Genomic DNA, 26,644 nt, shown 5'->3' with positions numbered 1-26,644 from the left:
ATTAATAGAAGAGGGTCCAGTACACACCCCTGTCTGACCCCTCTGCCAATAATGATGTCCCTTGAAGCCTCCCCATTGTTTCTAATCCTCACCTGTGCCTTAAAGTCTCTATGCAAGTATGCTAAAAAGGAGCCAATGTCTCATCCAACCCATAGTTTAAAAGGACCAACCACAGAGACGACCTATTGACAAAGTCGAAGGCTGAGGTAAGGCCCATGAAGGCCAGGTAGCTAGGTGACTTCCAGGCTATCGTGCACTTGCCAATAATTAAGTTTAAGTTAAGGCACTGTTCCACTGTTCCTGGTTTGCTTCTAAAACCCAGTTGACAACTATTTAACATAGATTCGATTTCAGCACAAGTCCTTATTTTGTTAATCAAAATCCTCCTGAGGCCTTTTGTAACCAGCTTGCAACCTTTTTCCACACTAAAATCATAGATATCTTAACAGGTTTTGATTCCAACCTTATGGTGTTCAGGTACTCAATGGATCCCAGCTGGTCTTCCACAATGGCACATGGGATGGCATCTGGCTCAAGCAATGAGACCAGAGGTCTCTTAGTATTCTCTACCCTCGCGCCTAAACTGGTCACACAATATCTTTTGAAAGACCATGCAGGATCACCACTAGAAGCCTGCCCTCCAGCTGTTCCTCATATGCCGGCCAACATTATAGCCGAGCCACTATGTAAAGTAATGAATAACTTAATCCTTTAAGCAATCACAAATATACTTTCTTAGGAAAGTGAAGTTGTGTATATCAAAGAGTTGACAAAAAAATGGAATTCATAAAATGTCCCTTAAGCGTGGCCACTCCCTGCCTCTTTTTTTGTCGCCTATAGTTTGCAAAAGTGTTGCCCCATATTTTTGTTATTATAAAAGGACATCAGTTACTTTTAGATAAAGTAGAAAAGAAGTGCTACAAGAAACACTCCTGCACAACATCATCTCAGGTCACAACAACAATAGCAAGTAAAAATCAGTTAAGCACAAATGACGTCATATTACATAGGACTGTACGCTTTATCAAAATATTAAATGAAGCACTATGTATACAATTATTTTCAGCAACTACTATTTTATAGAACATCAGCAGTGTTACAAACTGTGAGGTAGTAAGTTATCAACGGAAATAACTGTAGTATATGTTGTTTATTTCTCGCACAGATAGATCTCCAACCCTTTTGAAATACTATAAAGTCACAGTAATAAAATATACAGAGTAAGTGTATAGTATTCCACAGGAGAACAAGAATAGGTACCACAACAATAAATACATTTTTTTTTTAATTTCTATTCTCTAGAACTCAGGAAAGTTCTGTCGTAGTGCTTAGAGGTCGCTCTCTGCTCCGCTGAGAGATCACATACTCCTTTAAGAACATATAACATGGTAATATAATATACACTGCTATTGGTATATATTCTATAGTGAGAAGGAGAATAGGAACCCCAACAGAGAAAATGAGAAACACCAAAATATCATTCAGAAATGTAGGGTTTATCATAGGCATTCAGCAAGAAAGTATCAATGCAAACAATCTTTTTTTAAAGTGCAATTACAAAACAAATTCTCACTGTAAAAAATATCTGATCAAGTAAGTTATAAAGGTCAGTGAACTCCAACAAATCTCCAACTCTTGTTGTCTGAAAAAATAACACTGTACTACAATATACAGAGTGTCACTGATGCCATACAAAAGGAAAATAAAGTCATGAACACAAATCAATATGAATAACAAAATATTTTCCAGCGGTGAATATGTTCAAAGCTTCTTTTCTCCAGGACTTCGAAATCTTTCGCCTTCCCGTTGACGGGTCATGAACTCCACTGAGGTCAGTATAAATGTGGATATTTCAATATACCTACTCACGCTATATGATCTCAGGGGTAAAACAAACTAAGAAGCAGAAGCTGCTGATGTTACATATAAATATTTCGTCTTCGCGCCCACGTGTCACTAACACCTCTGAGGTCAAGTATAGTGTCAATAATAAACAAAGTCACACTATATGAGCTCAAAGGAGTGAAAAAAGAAATAGTGTTTTCTCTATTCTGGCAGTTTCTGAATACAAGCTGATGATGAACAATCAATAACACTTTTTTTCTAAATACAAATCTTTAAATAATCACAAACAGCTAAGTTTTATAAATATCTGCTATGCCATAATCAAAGAATTTACAACTCCCTAATTTGTTTTGTTTTCCCAAAAGAAGAATACGACGCTAGAAAACAGAACCTGCATCACAGAATGGACAAACATAAATAACTTGGAAAAACTAAATTAATCAAGTGTGGTTTATATACTTTTTGGTTATTGAGTAGTCTATGGAAGGAACATGCGGCTCCGCCCATTAGATGTCACTTTTTACAGTTGACACGTGTTCATGTTTTCACTGTTTAACTTGTGCACGTGTTGGGAAAAGTTGCAAAATGTAAAGTGGTAAAGGTTTTGATTTCGATCCTGACACGTATAAACAACATCATATCAGCATATGTTAGAGAGATTCAATACTGTTACCCGGCAAACCTTGTCATTTCCTTTCTCGTGACTAAAAACATCTATTAATTGCCGTAATTGTAAATAGAAGATATAAAAAAATATCGTTCAGAATAGAAAACAAAATGCGTGCTAATATTTCTTATCACTATGGTTTTAAATTTTAAAAAATGCCAGTATTTGTAAAGTGTACAGCTACCTCAAGAGAGGATGTGTCGGGAAGGTTAAGAAAGGTATTGCCCATAGTGACATAGTGGTGGGCTAACGGACCACCGGAGCCGGGAATCTAACTGTGAACGCTGTTGTTTGAAGTCTGATATCATAGCTGCGGCATCACACTTTTTCCACACGTAGATGTTAATTAGTGCTAATTACATTTTAAATATTGTTAAATTATAACTTATAACAGACTACTGTTACAGTTAGTTTTTCACTACAACATGTATGCAGGTTTTTTTTTTTTAAATTCACTTAAAAACAATATAGTTTTCAGGGACATTATAGTTAGAAATTAGTATTTATAAAACCTTTGAAATTCACTGAAAAAACCATAGGTTTTAAAAACTTTATAGTTAAAAATTAGCATTTAAAACACCTTGGAATTTCACTGAAAAAACAATAGGTTTTAAAAACGTTGTAGTTAGAAATTAGTATTTAAAAAACCTTAAAAGTCACAGAAGAGGCAGAGGGCCCCAGCGTGGACCTCTACATGGAAGACTTTATACTTAACAACCTTTGGCCCAAGAGACTTTCAAATTTCTTCTCGATTGAACGGGCACATCGCACCCCGGTTCCCCAACCATGACCCGGAGCCCCCAATGGTCAATTATTGCAAAGGTCTTCAACTAACGAGACCATGAAGTGTTGCTCCAAGCAGCCAGAGGAAAAGGGGACCTACAATTTGAGAACATCCAGATTAGGGTTTCCCCAGACTTCACGTTACAAGTGCAATGCCAAAGACGGAGCTTCAAGGCAGTGGAGAGAGAGTTCAGGGAACGTGGACTCAAATATATGATGCTTTTACCTGCAAAGTTGGGTGTGAATGCAGAGCGCAAGATGTGGCACCTTGCTCCCCCGGAGGTGGCATGGCTGGAGAGTAGGAGATCGACACACTTGGGTGGTAACAGGGGCTGGGGGAGTGGCCAGGGGGTGACTGGGCCGCGGGAACCCTGTGGGTCAGCTGGTACACTGGGCAGGAAGAAAGGGCCCCAGAGACTGAGTAAGGCCCTAGTGGGACCTGTACGCACTAAAGAGCAGTGCCAACAGAAGGGTAAAAGAAATATGACTGGAACTGAGACCAGAGGGGAAGAATAGTGGAACCACATGAGTAATGTCCCAACAATGCGGTGGGGCGAGAGTACTACAGGAACTCTGAGCTTATGACTGAAGGTCAAATCAGACAGACTACAGAGGGGATTTATTATTAAGTTTATTCACAAAGGGGTTTTACATTAGTGCTTTTTATTTCTCTTGTCTCTTTTTTCCCTTTTTCTTTTCTCATATTCACATTGAGGTGGGCGAGACACCCCCTCTTATAGTTGTTGTATGAAGGTTCCGGGCCGAAATGTTGATGAAGTAATTTCATATTCAGAAACAAGTGCTCAGAGGGGGGACAAGTGGAACAACCTAAGATCCAAGTGCTAAGATAGTACTTTAGATAGGCAGGACTATAGGTGTCTGGTGAAAGGGTTGATTTGGGGACTGTCTTGATGATGGCTGGACACAACAGAGTGATGACCCCACTGAAAGTGTGGTCCAGGAACGTAAATGGACAAAATAGGTCCTGCAATATAAATGGACCAAATAGTAAACTCAAAAGTGGATCTACAATATATTAAAAGACATGCCCCGGATATTGTCGTCCTACAAGAAACACATTTACGAGGACAGTGGACAGATTTGGTTACACTTTGATAGCACACACGGAGTACAAGACTGGTTCTAGAGAAGTGGGAGTGCTTTGCAGCCAGGCGCTTCCCTTCGTACAGGGGAAGACGTGGACCAACCCCTCTGGAGGGTTTGTTGCAGTGAATGGCAGAGGGGAGGGGAGGAACCTTAACGTCTGTTCATTCTATGCCCCTCCAGGGTTACAAATCACCTCACTAGAGACTCTGGGTCCATTAATTCTTGGTCTTCTGGAAGGTCGTCTGATACTGGGGGGAGACATGAATTATATCCTTTCCATAGAGCTGGATGTAGCAGGGGGAGCACCATCCGGGAGGAGGGTGGGACACTTGGGGGGCTTTGTTAGGGCCATGGGTTTGGGTGACATATGGAGGCACCAGCATCCCACCGCTAGGTAATACACTCATATGTCAGCAGCACACCAAGGCTTCTCCAGACTGGACAATCCCATTCCGCAAAAGCAGGGCTTGGGGTATGTTTAGGAGCAAAACACAGGACTTAGGTTATCTCCTAACATTCTCCATTGAACGCAAGGCTTTAAAGCCCTGGAAAGGACTATGTTCTACCACCACTATCAACCCATGGCACTTTCGAGACAATGAGTCTATAGAAGCATCTTCTTGTTCATACCCTGCAGCAGGAATTAGTGAGTCTCAAATCCCAGATGTGAGACGACAACATGAGACTGGATGACATGAGACACAGACTGATGCTGCACCAAAAAGACTTAACGTAAGTTGCAGGAAGATAGGACCAGAGTGCAGGCCTTAGCTACTCAACACAGACTATACGATGTGGGGGGACAAGGTGACTCAATCAATCAATCAGTGAATTTCTTACCCATGAAGGTCTCAAGGCGCTGAGGAGGGGGGGGGGTTCTGCAACTGCTCGAAGAGCCAGGTCTTGAGGAGCAGGTCCGCTGTCTGCCGTAGATAGGTGGGGAGGGTGTACCAGGTTTTTATAGCGAGGAAGGAGAAGGATCTGCTGTCGGAGGTTGTTTGTTGGATGCGCGGGACGGCGGGCAAGGGTGAGGCTGGCGGAGTGGAGCTGGCGGGTGGGGGTGTAGAAGTTGAGTTTGTCATTCAGGTATGCTGGTCCGGTGTTGTGGAGTGCTTTGTGTGCGTGGGTGAGGAATTTGAAGGTGATCCTCTTGTTGATGGGGAGCCAGTGCAGGTCTCTGAGGTGGGGGGAGATGTGGCTGTGGCGGGGGACATTGAGGATCAGTCGGGCTGAGGCATTCTGAATGCGTTGTAGTCGTTGCAGGTGTTTGGCCGGGATTCCTGCGTAGAGTGCATTGCCATAGTCTAGCCTTTTGCTGACGAGGGCTTGGGTCACTGTTCTTCTTGTTTTGGTCGGGATCCACTTGTCGATCCTGTGAAGCATGCGGAGGGTGTTGTAGCAGGAGAAGGAGATGGCATTGACCTGCTTCGACATGGAGAGGGAGGAGTCGAGGATGAATACTAGGTTGCAATCATGGTTTGTGGGTGTTGGAGCTGCTCCCAGTGCGGTCGGCCACCAGGAGTCATTCCAAGCGGAGGGGGTGGAACCTAGGATGAGGACCTCCGTCTTGTCCGAGTTCAGTTTCAGACGGCTGTTCCTCATCCACTCGTCGACGGCCTTCATTCCCTCGTGGAGGTTGGTTTTGGTGGTGTGTGGGTCCTTGGTGAGGGAGAGGATGAGCTGGGTGTCCTTGGTGTAGGAGATGATGTTCAGGTTGTGCCCCGGGCTTTGGCTTTGGGCGTCCAGACAAGTATGGTGGTCGGGCTTCCGTGAGCTCCAGGGTTAGGGATTACCTAACGGTTAAAATCCCTGTTAAACCCCACCGCCCACTACCCACACACCGACCAACTACATCCAGATTCGTCTAGGAGCAGGGAAAATAAATAAAAAGAAGCAGAGGCTGCTTACCTAAGCATCCAGAGCCAGTAGCAACTGTTTTTCAGCCGAGAACGCTGAGACTACGAGAGAGGTGGACGGCTCGAGAGATGGATCTCCGAGGAATGCGGGGCACTGGATGGCAGCATCGGGCAACGTAGGAACGCCGTGGGAGCTACATAGAGGAGGATCGACGCTTCCCTCAACGGAGCGGCATCGAGCATTGTGGACATCGTCAGGAGAAAGTGAGATTGCAGTGTCCAGAAGAGCAGGAGAGCTGAAGGTGGGGGACTCGAGGTGCACCGAGGTCTCTGAGTGACCCAGGGGAGGTGAGAGACCGATACGGCGCTCCCAGGAATTGTAATAGCCTCACAAGCAGAAATATAAAGGGGGCGATGTCGGGCTAAGAACAGGAAAGCGGTAACATTGATCTCGTCTGATGCAGGGAATTTGTAGTCCTCGAACCGGCCTGCCTGACTTCAAAATGGCGGCTGCAGAAATCATTTAGTGGGGAAAAACGCGGGCATTAGCTATAGGACTCCCCTAAAAACGAGGAAAACATCACAGGGGACTAGACAATCCGGGCGATGTTCTGTTTGACAGCTCGAGAGTGGGAGCAGTGAACATGGCTGTCTTAGGGAATCAGACTTCACGAACCGGCCTGCCTGACCTCAAAATGGCGGCCGCAGAAGAGCTTTAGTTGTGTGGAGTGTGTGTTGCATTCAGTAGAGGGTAATTATGTAGTGTGTAATTATGTGGCACTGAGTGGTATTTGGAGTGTATCTTGCTTTGAGTGCAGTGTAATTATGTGGAGTGTTATTATGTGGCAATGAGTGGTATTTGGAGTTAATGTTGCATGGAGTGCAGTGTAATTATGTAGTGTGTAATTATGTGGCACTGAGTGGTATTTGGAGTGAATCTTGCATTGAGTGCAGTGTAATTATATGGCGTGTAATTATGTGGCACTGAGTGGAATTGTTTGGAGTGTATGTTTCATTGAGTGCAGTGTAATTATGTAGCATATAATTATTCGGCACTGCGTGGTATTGTGTGGAGTGTGTGTTGCATTCAGTAGAGTGTAATTATGTGGTGTGTAATTATGTGGCACTGAGTGGTATTTGAAGTGTATGTTGCATTGAGTGCAGTGTAATTATGTGGCGTGTAACTATGTGGCACTGAGTGGTATTTGGAGTTAATGTTGCATGGAGTGCAGTGTAATTATGTAGTGTATAATTATGTGGCACTGAGTGGTATTTGGAGTGTATCTTGCATTGAGTGCAGTGTAATTATGTGGAGTGTAATTATGTGGCAATGAGTGGAATTTGGAGTGTATGTTGCTTTGAATGCAGTTTAATTATGTGACATGTAATTATGTGGCACCGAGTGGTATTTGGAGTGTATGTGGCATTGAGTGCAGTGTAATTATGTGGCGTGTAACTATGTGGCACTGATTGGTATTTGGAGTGTATGTTGCATGGAGTGCAGTGTAAATATGTGGCGTGTAATTATGTGGCACTGAGTGGTATTGTTTGAAGTGTATGTTGTATTGAGTGCATTGTGATTATGTAGCATAAAATTAATTGGCACTGAGTGGTATAGTGTGGAGTGTGTGTTGCATTCAGTAGAGTGTAATTATGTGGTGTGTAATTATGTGGCACTGAGTTGTTTTTGGAGTGTATGTTGCATTGAGTGCAATTTAATTATTTGGTGTGTAACTATGTGGTACTGAGTGGTATTAGGAGTGTATGTTTCATGGAGTACAGTGTAATTATGTGGCGTGTAATTATGTGGCACTGAGTGGTATTTGGAGTGTATGTTTTATTGAGCGCAGTGTAAATATTTACCATATAATTATGTGGCACTGAGTGGTATTTGGAGTGTATGTTGCATTGAGTGCAGTATAATTATGTGGCCTGTAATTATGAGGCACTGAGCGGTATTTGGAGTGTATGTTGTGTTGAGCGCAGTGTAATTATGTAGCATATAATTATGTGGCACTGAGTGGTATTATGAGGAGTTTATGTTGTATTCAGTAGAGTGTAATATTGTGGTGTGTAATTATGTGGCACTGAATGATATTGCTTGGAGTGTATGTTGCATTGTAATTATGTAGCATATAATTATGTGGCGCTGAGTGGTATTGTGTGGAGTGTGTGTTGCATTCAGTAAAGTGTAATTGTGTGTGAGGGTGCAGTGTGTGTGAAGGTGCAGAGTGTGTGAGGGTGCAGAGTGTGTGAGGGTGCAGTGCGGCATTAAAAAATATACTGATTCTGTGTTTGCGCTCAGACATCACTGTGTATGTCATAATAGTTCTGGTATTTAAAATCATAGTGCTGCTATATCAATAAATGCACATCACGTGCGGTATACTCTATGCATCAACATAAATAGTAAAATAAAAGACCTATAGGTTGTAATGCGTAGTGCGCTCCTGTTTGAAGTAAGTAAATTTAATAATGAAAAGGACAGTTTTGAATAAAGTGTCCTTGAAGCACTGATGAAGGATGTACAAAAAGCGTCTACTAATAAATTTGTTACCACGAAGTAACAATAAGGAGCCAGTTAGAAAAAAGGGTAAAATACCGGCAACTAGCAAACACAAGTAAAGGCTTCCTAAATTAATGGAGCGCAGTAAATAAAAGCGTCTGTAACCGAAAAAAAGTACAGGCTCCATTGATTTATACAGTGCAGTCAAGTGATGTCCACGCCCAGAACACACATGTGCTTCACGAGGAAACAGACTCGCCACTAGGAAAAACCAAACGGTCTTGCCTAGGAAAGGTGGTGTGACGGGAAACAAGGACTGGGCGAGAAGGGAGTGGGGGAATGCCAGGAGGAAGGGATGGGGTGGCAAAGCAGCTGGGGTGTTGCTTGTAAACAACAAGCTCTGGAATTGCGCGGAGGGGGGCGGGGGAGCGGATTCCTTTGAAGTGTAAACCAGCATGAGTGTGGAGAGAGGCTCACAGGATGACAAATGGTGTGCGATGTGCACGCGCTCCCACACATGCACTGTAGGCAATCCGCCTAAAAAAGCCTTTGGGTCCATTTTTTAAACACCCTACATAATAGCTCGCCAACAAGCGTTGCTAAAGCAATGCCTTAGGCGAGACCTAAAAATGTAATCTGAGGTCATGCCTACCTGGCCATGTGAATCCACTGAGACTAGTGGTGTCTTTCATGAAGAAACTGCAAGCAGATTAATCCCAGCTTCCTATGTATTTTTGTAACATCTGACGTGTTTCCGGTGTGGGGCGCGCATGGAAGCCTGGCTGGGCAGCTGTACCTTATCTTGGGTCATCAGGCCCACTCTGCAAGCACCCCCACCAATCCCCCAAACCTGCACGGCAGAGCAGTGTGGACAAGGATCACTGCATTCTGTGTAAGATGAGCAAATGTTTGCATTTGGAGAATATGTGAAGCTGATTTGTATAATGTTATCCTGGAATGTGACAGCATGAGAAGAGAAGCAAATTTGTAATTAATAGTCCACTTGTTAAGAAACAAATAAGTTCTTTCTGCCTCATATTTTGTCCGGGAAACCAAGCGTTACTGGTAAAGCACCATGAGTTCCTAGTTAAGATTGTTTATTAGAGAAAGTTAACTGGCATTTCATTGTAAACAAGCATTTGCAATGCAATAGGTCTTGCATTTCCAACATTTACTTCCTTCCTGCACATAAACAATGAATGGTGTTTTGCTGTTTCTATGTTTGCTGCACAACGCTGTGCAAATAGAAACAAAGTTAAATAATTCTCCTTGTTTCTCCAGGGTAAGACCAGATTTTTCTGGTCTTAATTTTTTTTCCCCACCCTTGAAAATATGGGGCAGCGTCAAAATCAATGGGTGTTGTGGCGGAATGTCAACCACTAAACCCATTGCCTGCCCATTCAAGCTTGAAAGTGTTTACAAGGCAGTGTTAAGCCATGTTAAGTGGCTTAATGCTGCCTTGTACATAAGGCGACATATGCAAAAAAACAATTGATGGAAAAAATGCTAGACAATGCAAACATTTCCCCCCAGTCACACGGATGTGTGTTTATTCCATCATTCTTTTGCTCACCACATCACCCAGTTTGGACCCAGCCATATGCAAATCAGTCTTGAACCTGTTCCTTATGGGAACAGTCCTGCCCGAAATGCCAAGCCAGGTCCTCCCTGGAACGGAAACAAGCATACTGGGACCGGTTTCAGGGCATCACCCTTCATCAGCCAGGATAGCTTGAATCCAGTGGTGTAGTGAGCACGGGACCCAGATCTGTGCATATCCTTCCCACTTAGGGCGACATATGCAAAACAAACAATTGATGGACGGAATGCTGGAAATTGCAAACATTCACCCCCAGTCACACGGCTCTTGGTTTAATCCATCATTCTTTTGCCCACCACTCCAGTTTGTACACAGCCATATGCAAATCAGCCTTGAACCCGTTACTTATGGGAACAGTCCAGCCTGAACAGCCAAGCCACGTCCTCCCTGGAACCGAAGCAAGCATCCTGGGAACGGTTTCAGGGCATTACCCTTCATCAGCCAGGATAGCTTGAATCCAGTGGTGTAGTGAGCACGGGACCCAGATCTGTGCATATCCTTCCCACTTAGGGCGACATATGCAAAAGAAACAATTGATGGACGGAATGCTGGAACTGAGGTGGCAAAGTGAGCTAAAGAGGGATGATGGATTCAACCCAAATCTGTGACTGGGGGTGAGTGTCTGAAAAGTTTCAGCACTCCGTCCATCAGTTCCTTGTGTTTGCTTTGTATATAAGACAAAGCCAATATCACCACAGGAACGTCTTCAAAAGTGACCTTCCTGTGGAGATAGGGACTTGTAAATATGCCCCATAGTTCCTTAGGTTCAGGGTTACTGTAGATGTGCCATTTGTTATTTGTTCCCTGATATTTAATTAAAGGGACAATCTTTTCTCTTGTTAATTGACCTTCACCATCTACGTGTATCGCCTTAAAGTACCAAACACTCTTCTTTTCCTCCTTGTAACAGAACGTTGGCCCCTACTGTGTGAGTAAGACGGCCCTCACTGGTTTGACCAAGATTCTGGCATCAGAATTATATCCGATGAATATCCGGCTAAACTCACTGGCTCCTGGACTTACGAGGACCATGTTCAGCTCTCCTGTAAGTATAATCGAGTTAAAATGTAAAAATGCAATCTGACATATTCCTCTTCTTTGGAAAAATAAATTCATGTAAACAAAATGCAGGCACATTACTATCTGATCTGTTTTCTGTCAGATTAGCAAAAAAAAAACAATCCAACACAATACATTTCCGAACAGATCATTGCAGCACAACAAAGTTTTTAAAAAACCTGTGATGCTGTTTCAAATTGCTTTAACATTTGGTGATGAGCATTACACTGTAATGCTTGTGTGGTATCAAACAGATGTAGCTTTTACAATTCTCCTAAAGTCATACAGCTGGTTTGAGAGGGTTATATACTTCTGTGTATGCAGATGAAACACAGATCTCTTTAAACATACCCTTAGTTCAGGGCATCTATGCTCTAATAATGTGCCTCTGGAATGTGCATAAATTGTATGTGTTCACTATAATCACTATAAGCAAGCTGAAGTCTTTAATGTTGCCTCAATACAAACTGGAATCATATATGTGCAATGGAAATAGCTTTATAACAATATTTGAGACCTAGGGGCTGATTTCGAGGCTGGCGGTGGACAGCATCTTTTCTCTTCAGCACGTTACCCGCATCGCTGCGGCGGCTTTTCCCGCTGTGTGCGGCTTTTTTCAAATTACCGCGTTCTCGTCATCAGCATACGAGCGATGTAGCTGATGAAGAGCTGAGCTCGTCATCAGCATCGAAGGGGTTAATGTTCATTCTGTCACATTCCTATGTCTTGCGGAAGAAGGCAATAGGCTGTGATGTGTTTACGAAGGAGTTATTAAAAGTACAGTTCCGTTTTATAAGGGGTCTTGGCATCTTTATCTCTTGTTGATGCGTCAAGTTAACTGACACCTTTTGTGGAGGAGCGGTTTATAAAAACCCCAAATAAAAATGTGTGTTGCTATATTGAAAGAGTATGTGGTGTGTGTGCTCTGAAATTCCCTCCTAAAACGTAACTCTTCTATTAACTGATATATCTATTGGTTGTGTCATTTAAAATTATTTTCTCGTGCAAAATATTACCCTTACTGTATACATTCCTATAATTATTTCAGCTGCCTAGAGGAAATAATCAAATTTGTAGGAAAAATGTATTGATTGTTTGCAATTTGGTGATAGTGAAATAAAATTAGTGACATTTGCCTACTTACTTCCAAATTTTGCACAGTAAATGGATTAAGTTAAAAAAAATAACTTTATATAGAATTTTGGTAAGCTAAATTGGAGCACAAGCAGTTCTGAAACCTGAGATTACATTAGATTTTCTAATGCCTTACTCCGTTTATCACACCATGTCTGATCATCATACGAAAAAAGGATTTTACTTGCTCTTTATAGATCTTTTTTATTCCTGGTAGATTGATGTTTACTTTCTCAGTTTTAGAGGTATTGAAATTGTATCCTGGAATATTGCTAAACTCAATAGCTTTTTCCAGAAATCAAGTGAGAGCTGTCCTTGCACCCCTTGTTACAATATCTAAATCATGTGTGGAAAAACCTTACTTGCAATACACTTAGGATCGCTGACGTGGATCTTCCCTACAATTCAGCAGTGAATGGTTCAACAACTAGAACAATTTACGGCAGTGGCAATGGGCAGGCTTTCATTGTTACCGTATTTGTCTAACTTTTTTTTTGCTTCTTAGCTGATAAAAATAACAGTTGCATATGTTTCAGAATACAGGGGCATATTATCAAGGGGGTTTATCTCCGCTTTTTTGGTTTTAAAAGCCAAGAAAGCAGAGATAAAATTATCTCCCTATTACCTAGCTGTCGCTAACACCAGTTAGCGACAGCTAGTAGGAGATAGCGACCATCTTGGGCCCCACTTTGCATGTCAGTGATATTTATCACTAATGACATGCAAAGTGGGCGTGCCAAGATGTTAGCGACTGGAAACAGTCGCTAACATCCCTATCTCCTATTACCAGCTTTTGGAGATATTCGCGCTAAGCGCGAATATCTCCAAAAGCTAACACCTGCCCTGAGTCCACTGGGAGGTGGATAACATGGCTAAGAGCATTAGCTCGGTAATGCATGAATATCGCTGACTTTTCAGCGATATTCATGCTTTGCGGCGATTTTTATCGCATTTGCGTTAAACCTTGGTAATACGAAGGTTTATTTGCCGTAAAAATCGCCGCAGCTCAGCGGTAAATTTTTGTCTCTAACCAAGCAATAGCGATAATTATCGCTATTGCTTGGTAATATGCCCCACAGTTTCCTAAATGATTGCTTGAAAATTAAGCAAAATATTTTTACAGCCCCATAAGTATAAACTCTGGTCTTATCGAGGTGTATCTGAAATAAACATCAATTAACCAAGAAGTATTGATGGAAGATGCGTCTTCACCAGAAGTCTTGCTAGAAGAATAATCTCCACAGTGAAACAGGAGTTGAAGACAGCCACTTACATGTTTCTTGGACCTCATATTCTGGGTGACCATGCACCAAAACTGGTGGAAGTTCAGATGGAAGGTGATGGTAAAGATCAGGGACATATGACTTCTTGAAGTATCATGCAACTTCCATCAAAAGGCCACAGGATTCATCTGATGAGCTGTCATAATAGGAACAAAAGTCATTGTCAAAATTGACCTGGCGTGGGATGGACATGAAGAAAATGAGAAGACAACCAAACCTTCTTTCCAGGAGAAGCCTTTTTTAGTTTGGCTGATAGGTTACTCCATCACAAATGTGACAGATATCCTGTTTGTCTTATTACAGGTGCATTATATCCTATGAAGTGTAGTAAGGCGGACTGGATATACGTCACATTTGTGATGGAGTAACCCATCCACCAAACTTTAAATCAGGCCCTTAACCCCTTCACTGCGGCGGCCATTCTGCCGCAGTGCTAAGGGGGCGGGGCGGAAGAGCGGCGGGCGCATGCTGGTGACGGAACTGCTCCGTCACCAGCGTCGGTTGGGCTGTGCTTATGACGGAGCGGTTCCGTCATGGCCCCGCCCGCTCAATAGAACGCTCAGCGCAGGCGCGGAATTCGCGCCGCGCATGAGCGGTGGGCGGGCCATGACGGAACCGCTCCGTCATAAGCTCGATGAGGAACAAGGAGGGGTTTGGCCCAGTAGGGAAGAGGGTAGGTAGGGCCCATTAATATGCAAAAGAAGAAAATTTACCTATGCCTCTATACACATAGTTGCAACATTTAATGTAATCAAAGAGTAAACCACACTGTTAGTAAACCCGGACAATTGATTTATGTCAGTTATTTATCGAAACTCATAAATGATTCATACATTTGTGGCAAGAGAAAAATACATAGTCAACTTGACATTGAGCACACAAAGAGAGATTTTTGCAAGGGATAAAGCGAAACAAACAATATATGAACCAAAATTGTGTAGATTATCGTGAACAAATCAACAACAAGTGCAAATACATTGTACACAGTGAGTAAATTGTGTCAAAACAACAAACAACAGTTTTTCAAAAGTTACATAAGACTCAGAAAAAGCTGCGGGGGTACGTCTTATTCAATGCTTGCCCCATTGCCTGTAACACTATTGATTATGAATGCTATATTGTGTACAGGACAATAAATTATAGAACCCAACATGAATTGGGACCAGCCCAGAGTTTTGGGCAATAATGATAAATGCCAACGCGTTTCGAATGCCAATGTATGGTTCATCGGATTCTCATCAGGGCGTGGATTGAATCCATTTGAAACTGTTGGGGAAGAGGAACAAGGGATTTAATTAAAAACTGGGATTTTGAATTAAGGAAGCTTATCCCAAATTAATGCTTCATCTGTTGTAACATACCTTGAGCGACCAAAATGTTTTGGTCAGTTGGGTCTTTATTTGTGGAGACAGTTATCCTAAGCCGTGGAAGTCAACCTGTAATTTAGTGACATTGGCATAATCAGTACTTGTTCCATGAAGTACAGGCAGGCACTGGTGTGTGCATGCGTTATGAACAATTATTACCTCTATGTTAGGAGCAGCCGCTCCGAGGTTGAGGCTACAGAAGGCGCAGTTAACCATGTAATGATTTCCCTTTTGGTATGATCTGTAAACACAAAGGGATTATGTATTTAGCGAGGGGAAATTAGTGTCTCGTGACATGTAGCGTTTGATAAAAAGGCTTATCTTACTTGTGTCCGTTAGCCAAAAAAAACGAGCTCTTCGTCGAGTTCTGTAAAGAAACGGAAGAGAGCGGGGAGCTGATGAATGCCCTGTGTTTAAGTTTCCAGTTGTAGAAAAATAACATTGCGCCGGTTGGCGTCTTACCGTGAACTTGGACCCTCAGAGCATCGGGTCACCCGTCTGTTGCGACGGAATCGTCTCTCATGAGAAATTAATTCTGGAAGGAGGGCAGAAAACCGAGCGAGTTAGTGCACGGTCATGCTCAAACAAGCGCGTGTGTGTGCGCTGGTGGCTCAAAAAGGGTCTTACCTGAGTTGTTTGGAAAACGTTTCTAATGTTTGGGTTCTGGAAGGACACAACAGCTCGCTGCTGCGAGTCAAATGGACTAAGTTAGAAAGTTTGTCACATGATACCGGGAACCAATCGGCTCCGGGGACCCTCTAGCTAAGGGTTATGGGACATGTAGTTCTACAGAAAAGAATTATATTCTAGTGACTTCGCTGAGGACGTTGAGTCCATTATTGACAGTGTTGAATTTCATAATAAGGTAGGCCTCCTTACGTAATAATGCTGCCTCAATGTCCTGGATGTACTGTTTAGGGTCCGCCCATGCAAGGACCGTCCATTTGAAATCAAGTTCCCCATGGTCATGGCTCATGAAATGTTCTACCATGGGTGCTGAGCACACCTTTTTCTTGATTCGGGATCGGTGTTGTGTGATGCGTGAGTTGATAGGTTGACAGGTTTTGCCTATGTACACTTTGTCACAGGGACAAACCACGGCGTAGATAACATTTTTTGTGCGACAATTAGTGAAACTGTCATGTTTCCAAGTGACCCCGTCATGGTCAAATGTATTACCTTCCAAGGTAGAGGAACACGAAATGCAATTGCCACACTTGTGGTGCCCGCTTATAGGTTTTAGTTTCCATTGTGAAAGCAAATCACTTTTGGGTTTCGGAATATAGCTGTCTGCTCGAATCAGTTGTTGACCAATGCTTTTGTTCTTGCGCATGGCAAAAATGGGCTTTTGTAATGGACTTGGTAAATCTTCCAATAAATGCCAATTGTTTAAAATAATACGTTTGAACTGATTCGTGTGTGCTCCAAAAGTTGTGACACACACCAACTCAGCCTGTTCATTTTTGTCCTTTTTCATCAGGAGATTTTCCCTGGCAGTGCATCTCGCTCGTTTTTTTGAATGGTTAAGGAGTTTTTTAGGGTAGCCCCTTTTGGCCATTTCTGCGCAAAAGTTTGTGGCATGTTGATCAAAATCCGATATCTCAGTGCAATTTCTTCTTATTCGTAACAGTTGCCCAAAAGGAAGGTTTTCTTTCAGGCACTGTGGATGCGAGCTTTTAAAGTGAAGAATGGTGTTTCTGTCAGTGAGTTTTTTGTGTAGGGTCGTGGTTAGGGTGTTTTCGCGGACCCCTACTGTGATGTCCAAAAAAGTCATTTTGCTTGTGCTAAATTCAATAGAGAAGCTGATGTCTCTATGCCTGGAGTTAAGCCAATTATAGAACTGGTCTAGTTCCGTCTGGCTCCCCTGCCACAGGAGCCAGACGTCATCAATGTATCTTAACCATTGGGTAATATGGCCAGAAATTGGATTATTCTCGAATATGAATGTTTGTTCATATTGTGCCATATACAAAACCGCCATCTCAGGTGCATATGGACAGCCCATAGCGATGCCCTTTATTTGGATAAAAAACGCATTCTCAAACTTGAAATAGTTGCTGCGTAATGTGATTTCAGCCAATGACAGGATGAAGGAGGTGGGGACCCGGTGCGGTCTTTCACGTTGTTCAAGATATATTTCCAAGACCTGCAATGCTTCGTCCTGAGGGATTTGGGTGTATAGTGAGGTGACATCTAGTGTCACCATCAACTGAGTTGTTTGATCAAATGATTGTCCCTCTATCTTATTGATGAAATCTGTTGTATCTCTGAGATACGACTTGACCTGCGGTAGAAAGGGTTTGAGAAAAAAGTCAATGTATTTTGAGACCGGTTCCAGTGCGGAATCGCACCCCGACACAATGGGTCGGCCAGGCGGTGTTTTGTCATTTTTGTGTATTTTTGGTAAAAAATACAGGACAGGTGTCCTTGGTGTTTTTTTGTTTAAGAACTCAAATTCCTTAGGGCCTAGGAATCCCTCATCAAGTCCTGTCTTAGTTATGTTAGCAATTTTGCATTGTATTGCATGAACAGGGTCCTCCTTGAGTGGTCTGTACCAGTCTGAATTGTTGACATGCGCTGATCCTTCCTCTAAGTACATGGTGCGGGGCCAAATCACGACTGCCCCACCTTTGTCTGCTTGCTTTATTAAAATGGACGTGTCGGATTTAAGATTTTGAATAGCAGATGTTAAACCTTTTGACATGTTCTTATTGACGAAATGTTTTTGTTTCTCAAGTTTTGAGAGGGAGGAAAGAACGGCTTGTTCAAAGGCCACGACCTGTTTCGGAATGTTTTGGGTCGGAGTAAATCTGGATTTGACCCTAAGCCCAGTGGTTTCTGAATTAGACATCACTTCTGAGTCCGCGAAAAACACCTTCAACCTAATCTTGCGGCAAAAGTCTAAAGCCTCTAATTTAAGTTGGGTGAAGTCAGTTCTTTTATTGGGGACAAACTTGAGGCCCAGGGATAGAAGTGTTATTTCATCCTGAGTCAGTTGCTTATCTGAAAGATTAACTATGGCTGATTTCTCTAGCTCTTGTAAGTTTTGTTGCGCGTGCGCATCTCCCATGGCTGTTTGAAGCGGACCCGTGACTGTCCGCCTCTGCCTAAAAAAGGAGTTGATGCAGCAGCCCCTCGTCTTTTTGGATTATCTTGTCGAGACTCAGATGACGAGTCAGACGATGTTGTGTCTGAGAAAGTAAGGAATCTGTTCCTAGATCTGCCTTGGAATGATGTTAACGCTCCTCTTGATTCACCTGACGTATAAAAATCCTCCTTCAAGAATGGGTAGACTTGTTCCAATTTGAAGGATTTAGAGTCCCTTTCAAATTGGGCTACTTTAGCGTTAAGTGTGTTGTCCTTAAAGAGTTGTATTTCTTTTTCAATCTTATCTAAAAGATTCTTAGCTTCAGTCACCGTTTGGTTGTCAGATATGGCCTTGATTAACTCCTCTATTTCTTTTTCTTCTTGGCTGCAGATACGTTGGGCTGTCTGTATGGTGTGGACCATGAGGTCCCGACTGCATTTGGTATTAATCTGACTAAATCCTTTTTTGTAATCTGCGTCCTCGGTGAAAATCACCGGGATATTCTTTACCTGGAGTCCCCAAGGAATAGTCCCAGCTTTCAAGTGTTTAAGTAAAAAGTGGCCATGTAGTTCGGTTTGAATGTGTTTCTTTTGAAGACGGGTCAATTTGTCTGCCTCATTTTGCTGTTTGGCTGAGGTACTTAATGTTATGTTGGAGAAAGGGGATGATTCAATAAGACTCGCAATGTGGCTCTCCGTAAAGGACAGCGTGTCTTTCTCTGCCATACTATGCAGGAGACTTGTCCCCCGCAATGGAGTGACAGAGAAACACATTCGAACCGAACTACATGGCCACTTTTTACTTAAACACTTGAAAGCTGGGACTATTACAACTCTTTAAGGACAACACACTTAACGCTAAAGTAGCCCAATTTGAAAGGGACTCTAAATCCTTCAAATTGGAACAAGTCTACCCATTCTTGAAGGAGGATTTTTATACGTCAGGTGAATCAAGAGGAGCGTTAACATCATTCCAAGGCAGATCTAGGAACAGATTCCTTACTTTCTCAGACACAACATCGTCTGACTCGTCATCTGAGTCTCGACAAGATAATCCAAAAAGACGAGGGGCTGCTGCATCAACTCCTTTTTTAGGCAGAGGCGGACAGTCACGGGTCCGCTTCAAACAGCCATGGGAGATGCGCACGCGCAACAAAACTTACAAGAGCTAGAGAAATCAGCCATAGTTAATCTTTCAGATAAGCAACTGACTCAGGATGAAATAACACTTCTATCCCTGGGCCTCAAGTTTGTCCCCAATAAAAGAACTGACTTCACCCAACTTAAATTAGAGGCTTTAGACTTTTGCCGCAAGATTAGGTTGAAGGTGTTTTTCGCGGACTCAGAAGTGATGTCTAATTCAGAAACCACTGGGCTTAGGGTCAAATCCAGATTTACTCCGACCCAAAACATTCCGAAACAGGTCGTGGCCTTTGAACAAGCCGTTCTTTCCTCCCTCTCAAAACTTGAGAAACAAAAACATTTCGTCAATAAGAACATGTCAAAAGGTTTAACATCTGCTATTCAAAATCTTAAATCCGACACGTCCATTTTAATAAAGCAAGCAGACAAAGGTGGGGCAGTCGTGATTTGGCCCCGCACCATGTACTTAGAGGAAGGATCAGCGCATGTCAACAATTCAGACTGGTACAGACCACTCAAGGAGGACCCTGTTCATGCAATACAATGCAAAATTGCTAACATAACTAAGACAGGACTTGATGAGGGATTCCTAGGCCCTAAGGAATTTGAGTTCTTAAACAAAAAAACACCAAGGACACCTGTCCTGTATTTTTTACCAAAAATACACAAAAATGACAAAACACCGCCTGGCCGACCCATTGTGTCGGGGTGCGATTCCGCACTGGAACCGGTCTCAAAATACATTGACTTTTTTCTCAAACCCTTTCTACCGCAGGTCAAGTCGTATCTCAGAGATACAACAGATTTCATCAATAAGATAGAGGGACAATCATTTGATCAAACAACTCAGTTGATGGTGACACTAGATGTCACCTCACTATACACCCAAATCCCTCAGGACGAAGCATTGCAGGTCTTGGAAATATATCTTGAACAACGTGAAAGACCGCACCGGGTCCCCACCTCCTTCATCCTGTCATTGGCTGAAATCACATTACGCAGCAACTATTTCAAGTTTGAGAATGCGTTTTTTATCCAAATAAAGGGCATCGCTATGGGCTGTCCATATGCACCTGAGATGGCGGTTTTGTATATGGCACAATATGAACAAACATTCATATTCGAGAATAATCCAATTTCTGGCCATATTACCCAATGGTTAAGATACATTGATGACGTCTGGCTCCTGTGGCAGGGGAGCCAGACGGAACTAGACCAGTTCTATAATTGGCTAAACTCCAGGCATAGAGACATCAGCTTCTCTATTGAATTTAGCACAAGCAAAATGACTTTTTTGGACATCACAGTAGGGGTCCGCGAAAACACCCTAACCACGACCCTACACAAAAAACTCACTGACAGAAACACCATTCTTCACTTTAAAAGCTCGCATCCACAGTGCCTGAAAGAAAACCTTCCTTTTGGGCAACTGTTACGAATAAGAAGAAATTGCACTGAGATATCGGATTTTGATCAACATGCCACAAACTTTTGCGCAGAAATGGCCAAAAGGGGCTACCCTAAAAAACTCCTTAACCATTCAAAAAAACGAGCGAGATGCACTGCCAGGGAAAATCTCCTGATGAAAAAGGACAAAAATGAACAGGCTGAGTTGGTGTGTGTCACAACTTTTGGAGCACACACGAATCAGTTCAAACGTATTATTTTAAACAATTGGCATTTATTGGAAGATTTACCAAGTCCATTACAAAAGCCCATTTTTGCCATGCGCAAGAACAAAAGCATTGGTCAACAACTGATTCGAGCAGACAGCTATATTCCGAAACCCAAAAGTGATTTGCTTTCACAATGGAAACTAAAACCTATAAGCGGGCACCACAAGTGTGGCAATTGCATTTCGTGTTCCTCTACCTTGGAAGGTAATACATTTGACCATGACGGGGTCACTTGGAAACATGACAGTTTCACTAATTGTCGCACAAAAAATGTTATCTACGCCGTGGTTTGTCCCTGTGACAAAGTGTACATAGGCAAAACCTGTCAACCTATCAACTCACGCATCACACAACACCGATCCCGAATCAAGAAAAAGGTGTGCTCAGCACCCATGGTAGAACATTTCATGAGCCATGACCATGGGGAACTTGATTTCAAATGGACGGTCCTTGCATGGGCGGACCCTAAACAGTACATCCAGGACATTGAGGCAGCATTATTACGTAAGGAGGCCTACCTTATTATGAAATTCAACACTGTCAATAATGGACTCAACGTCCTCAGCGAAGTCACTAGAATATAATTCTTTTCTGTAGAACTACATGTCCCATAACCCTTAGCTAGAGGGTCCCCGGAGCCGATTGGTTCCCGGTATCATGTGACAAACTTTCTAACTTAGTCCATTTGACTCGCAGCGGCGAGCTGTTGTGTCCTTCCAGAACCCAAACATTAGAAACGTTTTCCAAACAACTCAGGTAAGACCCTTTTTGAGCCACCAGCGCACACACACGCGCTTGTTTGAGCATGACCGTGCACTAACTCGCTCGGTTTTCTGCCCTCCTTCCAGAATTAATTTCTCATGAGAGACGATTCCGTCGCAACAGACGGGTGACCCGATGCTCTGAGGGTCCAAGTTCACGGTAAGACGCCAACCGGCGCAATGTTATTTTTCTACAACTGGAAACTTAAACACAGGGCATTCATCAGCTCCCCGCTCTCTTCCGTTTCTTTACAGAACTCGACGAAGAGCTCGTTTTTTTTGGCTAACGGACACAAGTAAGATAAGCCTTTTTATCAAACGCTACATGTCACGAGACACTAATTTCCCCTCGCTAAATACACAATCCCTTTGTGTTTACAGATCATACCAAAAGGGAAATCATTACATGGTTAACTGCGCCTTCTGTAGCCTCAACCTCGGAGCGGCTGCTCCTAACATAGAGGTAATAATTGTTCATAACGCATGCACACACCAGTGCCTGCCTGTACTTCATGGAACAAGTACTGATTATGCCAATGTCACTAAATTACAGGTTGACTTCCACGGCTTAGGATAACTGTCTCCACAAATAAAGACCCAACTGACCAAAACATTTTGGTCGCTCAAGGTATGTTACAACAGATGAAGCATTCATTTGGGATAAGCTTCCTTAATTCAAAATCCCAGTTTTTAATTAAATCCCTTGTTCCTCTTCCCCAACAGTTTCAAATGGATTCAATCCACGCCCTGATGAGAATCCGATGAACCATACATTGGCATTCGAAACGCGTTGGCATTCATCATTATTGCCCAAAACTCTGGGCTGGTCCCAATTCATGTTGGGTTCTATAATTTATTGTCCTGTACACAATATAGCATTCATAATCAATAGTGTTACAGGCAATGGGGCAAGCATTGAATAAGACGTACCCCCGCAGCTTTTTCTGAGTCTTATGTAACTTTTGAAAAACTGTTGTTTGTTGTTTTGACACAATTTACTCACTGTGTACAATGTATTTGCACTTGTTGTTGATTTGTTCACGATAATCTACACAATTTTGGTTCATATATTGTTTGTTTCGCTTTATCCCTTGCAAAAATCTCTCTTTGTGTGCTCAATGTCAAGTTGACTATGTATTTTTCTCTTGCCACAAATGTATGAATCATTTATGAGTTTCGATAAATAACTGACATAAATCAATTGTCTGAGTTTACTAACAGTGTGGTTTACTCTTTGATTACATTAAATGTTGCAACTATGTGTATAGAGGCATAGGTAAATTTTCTTCTCCGTCATAAGCTCAGCGCAACCGACGCTGATGACGGAGCGGTTCCGTCATCAGCACTTAAGGTGTTGAAGGAATTTGATGTTTATTTATCAACATGTTCTTACATCTTGACCTTTGAATGGCGTAGGCTTTCGGAAGGAAGCTGCCTGTGCTTGTCTAACAAATATAAATCATCAGTAGTCACAGGAACAAAAGGTTCAGTAAGAAAAGAGGTTAGAACACTCTTGGATGAAATTCCTGCACAAACAACAAAGATGAAACCTTTATAGCATTGTGAGTTTTAATATTTTACGAAAACTCCTCAGTTGATATATAAGGAGCCATAATACCTTGAAAGGCATTACAGTAATAGAAGACTTTTTTTATCAGTTCTCTCTCTCTCTCTCTGTCATTTGAGCGAGGTTTTTAGCCAGAACAATTATTGTTTTCATTTATCATTGACTTCCACAAAACTTCCTAAAAAGTATATTTAGTATCTGTATAAGAAATTATAGTATGATGCAATCCAAGAAGACAGAAAAAATATTTCAAAGACATTCAGATGTTTTTCAGTTTTCAGCCATTGGAAGTATGGGCAAAGGAGAAAAATCTGTAGAAATGGTATGCCAGGTTCCAGGAGTCCCTACTATTTGGGTTCAGAGTTTTGTACTTCTGGAATAACTGCTTACAAAAGATGTGGCATGCCTTTATTGAGCAGAAAATAAATCATTACCAATGTCTCTTCTGGAAGTGTGGACTCCTCCAGGTGGGAGGTTTGCACTAGTAAAGACATCTATGCAGGAAAGGATTCAGGTGATTGGTTCAGAATATGCACTCACAGGTCCTGAGCTATCATTTTTCCTATGGTATCTCGAACTCCTACACAAGTCAGTAGGTTGGAATGGATTCTGGTAGGAATATAACGTTGGATACTGTCATCAACAGGTCTAGCGCCCCGGTTGTTAGTAATACCAGGGACATAGATTTCTTGGGTGGTCGTGCACTTCCTGACATCTGGAGATTTAGGAATCTAATATAAAGAGAATCCGCTTTTACTTCATCTGTGCAGAGCATGTACACACATATTTAATATGTTCTGATATCAGCAGACTCCACTCCATATGTGGTAACTTGCACCAACCTTCAGAAAGTCATTTCTGACCAGTCTCTGATTGTTCTACACTTTGATCTGAGTCTTAATATTTCATGGGTAACATATTGGTACATGAATACCTTTCAGCGTAAAATGGCTCATGATAAAGAGAAAAAGATCTTTGCTTATGGTCTTCATGGCAGAAAATGAGGCCTCTTTTCAGATGCTTCGTGCTGTAGGCCAGGCATATAATAGGCAGAATTATGAAATATTCTACTATACACTACCTGCCAACTGTTTGGACTCAGCAGGATCTAGACAGGGTGGTTACAAGACGTTATCACACTCACACCCACCCTGTTAAGAAATTTGACGAAAAGAAAATATGATCTGAATGCTTTGCTTACTAGACAGGCTGAGTATTCTTTGCATCACTTGAATAGGAAGTATTATGAGTTTGGGCAAAAGGTGGGAAGCTTGCTTGCCTATCCTCATAACAATAGGAATCTCTGTTGATCATCTCTGCAACAATCAGTTATGAAAATGTAATGTTTTTTTATCTGATTGACAAATTGAGTGAATTTGCCTGGCTCTTCGCCCAACTGTATGTTTGCAACCAAACTGTGATTCAAGTCAATCTTCTTTCTTGGATGGGGTGGCCTTGTTTAATGGAAAAGGCTTGCGATGCCTCAGAGGGCAGCATTTCTGAGGAGGAGATACTGCACGACATGGATGATAAAAAAGGGCCTTGGGATGATAAACTTCCTACCAAATTATGTAAAATCAACAATGCTAAAGTGGCCCAGAACCAATGCAGGGTCTTTAGGGAAGCAAAGTCCATGGACCCTTATGCCATGAATTTAATCAACTGTTCATCTTGCTTATCCCCAGCTGAATAAAGACCCTCTAAAGTGTACCAGCTACAGGCCAATGTCATTATTAAATGCAAGCAAAGGTAATGGTCAGAAGACTGTGAACAGTGATACTATCTAATGTCCATAAAAAAACACTGGTTTCATTTCAAGCAGATGTCCTGAGAACACTATGAGGCCCATAATTCACTTAGGAGCACATGTATCAAGCTAAATTGTGAGTGCAAATGCAAAAATTCGCAGAATTTCAGCGGTTTGGATCGCAATTTAGCTGTGTGCAATGTATGAGCAAGAAAACCTATTTTGCAGTTGCATTTAAGGATTCGCAAATTGCAATTCCTTAAATGCAATGTCGGAAGCTCAGAAAAAGTGTGATTTGGCCATAAGGAATCGCAAATTACCACCAGCTTCAAGTTGGTGGTAATTTGCAGTTTATTTGAAAAATGCACTTTTTTGCATTTTTCAAAGTGCCATGTGGCACACATACATGCCCTTAGGGCATATATGTGCGCCACATGTGCACACATACATATTTCAGGGGAGTAACAGGGTCCTTTTGACACCCTGGCATCCATGAAAATGCATTCTCAATTTGCGATTCTCTAATTGCGATCGCAAATTGAGAATATCTTCCCATTCATTCCCATGGGTCTCGTAGCCCTCAGGAATGAATGGGAAGGAATTCCGTATTTGCGAATCTCAAATTGCGATTTGCAAATAAGGAATATGTAGGATTCGCAAAATTTTTAGCAAATCCTACATACATTGCATTTTGCGATTCTCTAATTGAGATTTGCTAAAAATCGCAGTTTGAGAATCACAAAAATCATTTTTGATACATTTGGCCCTTAATGAGGCAGGTCAGAAAAGACCATGATGACAGAACAGCACTTTCTTTAAATTCTGAAAAGGCTTTTGATCAGGTTAAATGGGAATACATCTTAAGGACTTCGAATTGAGGATGGTAGGTCTGAGATTTTGGAGGACGTTTAAATGGCTGTCGATCAAGCCAACAGTGCAGGTCAGTTGTTGGAGATTTTTCTCAGGCATGTTTAAAATTAGCGGGGCAGACAGGGATATCTCCTCTCTATGTGATTGTTTCTCTTGTAGATCTAAAATCAGTCAAAGCAACAAATATCATTTGCAGGCAGTTTTGCAAATAAACATAATTAGTGGAAACAGAAGCTCTTTTTCTGTTGCTGATGACATCCTCATTACTTTATCGCGATCACAGTTCTCGATCATCCCTAAGATTGTGTATTTGATATCCGAATTTCCACTTTTCTCTTGGTACTGTATATGCAGGTGAAAGTGTGAGTCTCTGCCATTTGCTGAATTTGCAATATTCACTCACAGGCCATCTTGGGAAGGTTTCCCTTTAAATGGGTCCCAAAAGGTATGAGTATCTTGGTATCCTGCTTCACAGGAATATAACACAAATTATGCCAGAGAGCTTATGTCCACTGATGTAGAAGCCAGCTAATGACTTCCTTAGGTGGTCCTCTTCATAGTTATCACTTTGGGGCAAGGTTCAGAT

The 26,644-nt window shown here is 42.2% G+C and overlaps 1 protein-coding gene across 1 annotated transcript in view; it reads left to right on the top strand.

Moving 5' to 3' along the window:
* The window catches only part of LOC147684073 (dehydrogenase/reductase SDR family member 4-like), a 155,743-nt gene that overhangs the window by 105,931 nt on the left and 23,168 nt on the right, over positions 1–26,644 (top strand). Inside the window, exons 6-7 of the mRNA XM_086944943.1 lie at positions 3,939–3,983; positions 11,274–11,409. Coding sequence (XP_086801069.1) covers positions 3,939–3,983; positions 11,274–11,409 — 181 coding nt within the window. The remainder of the gene's footprint in view (positions 1–3,938; positions 3,984–11,273; positions 11,410–26,644) is intronic.

This window comes from Lissotriton vulgaris, chromosome 11, assembly GCF_964263255.1.
Source record: "Lissotriton vulgaris chromosome 11, aLisVul1.2, whole genome shotgun sequence".
In the NCBI taxonomy this organism is placed as follows: Eukaryota; Metazoa; Chordata; class Amphibia; order Caudata; family Salamandridae; genus Lissotriton; species Lissotriton vulgaris.
The sequence above is the reverse complement of the archived record's forward strand: the minus strand, read 5'-3'. Positions and strand labels throughout refer to the sequence as shown.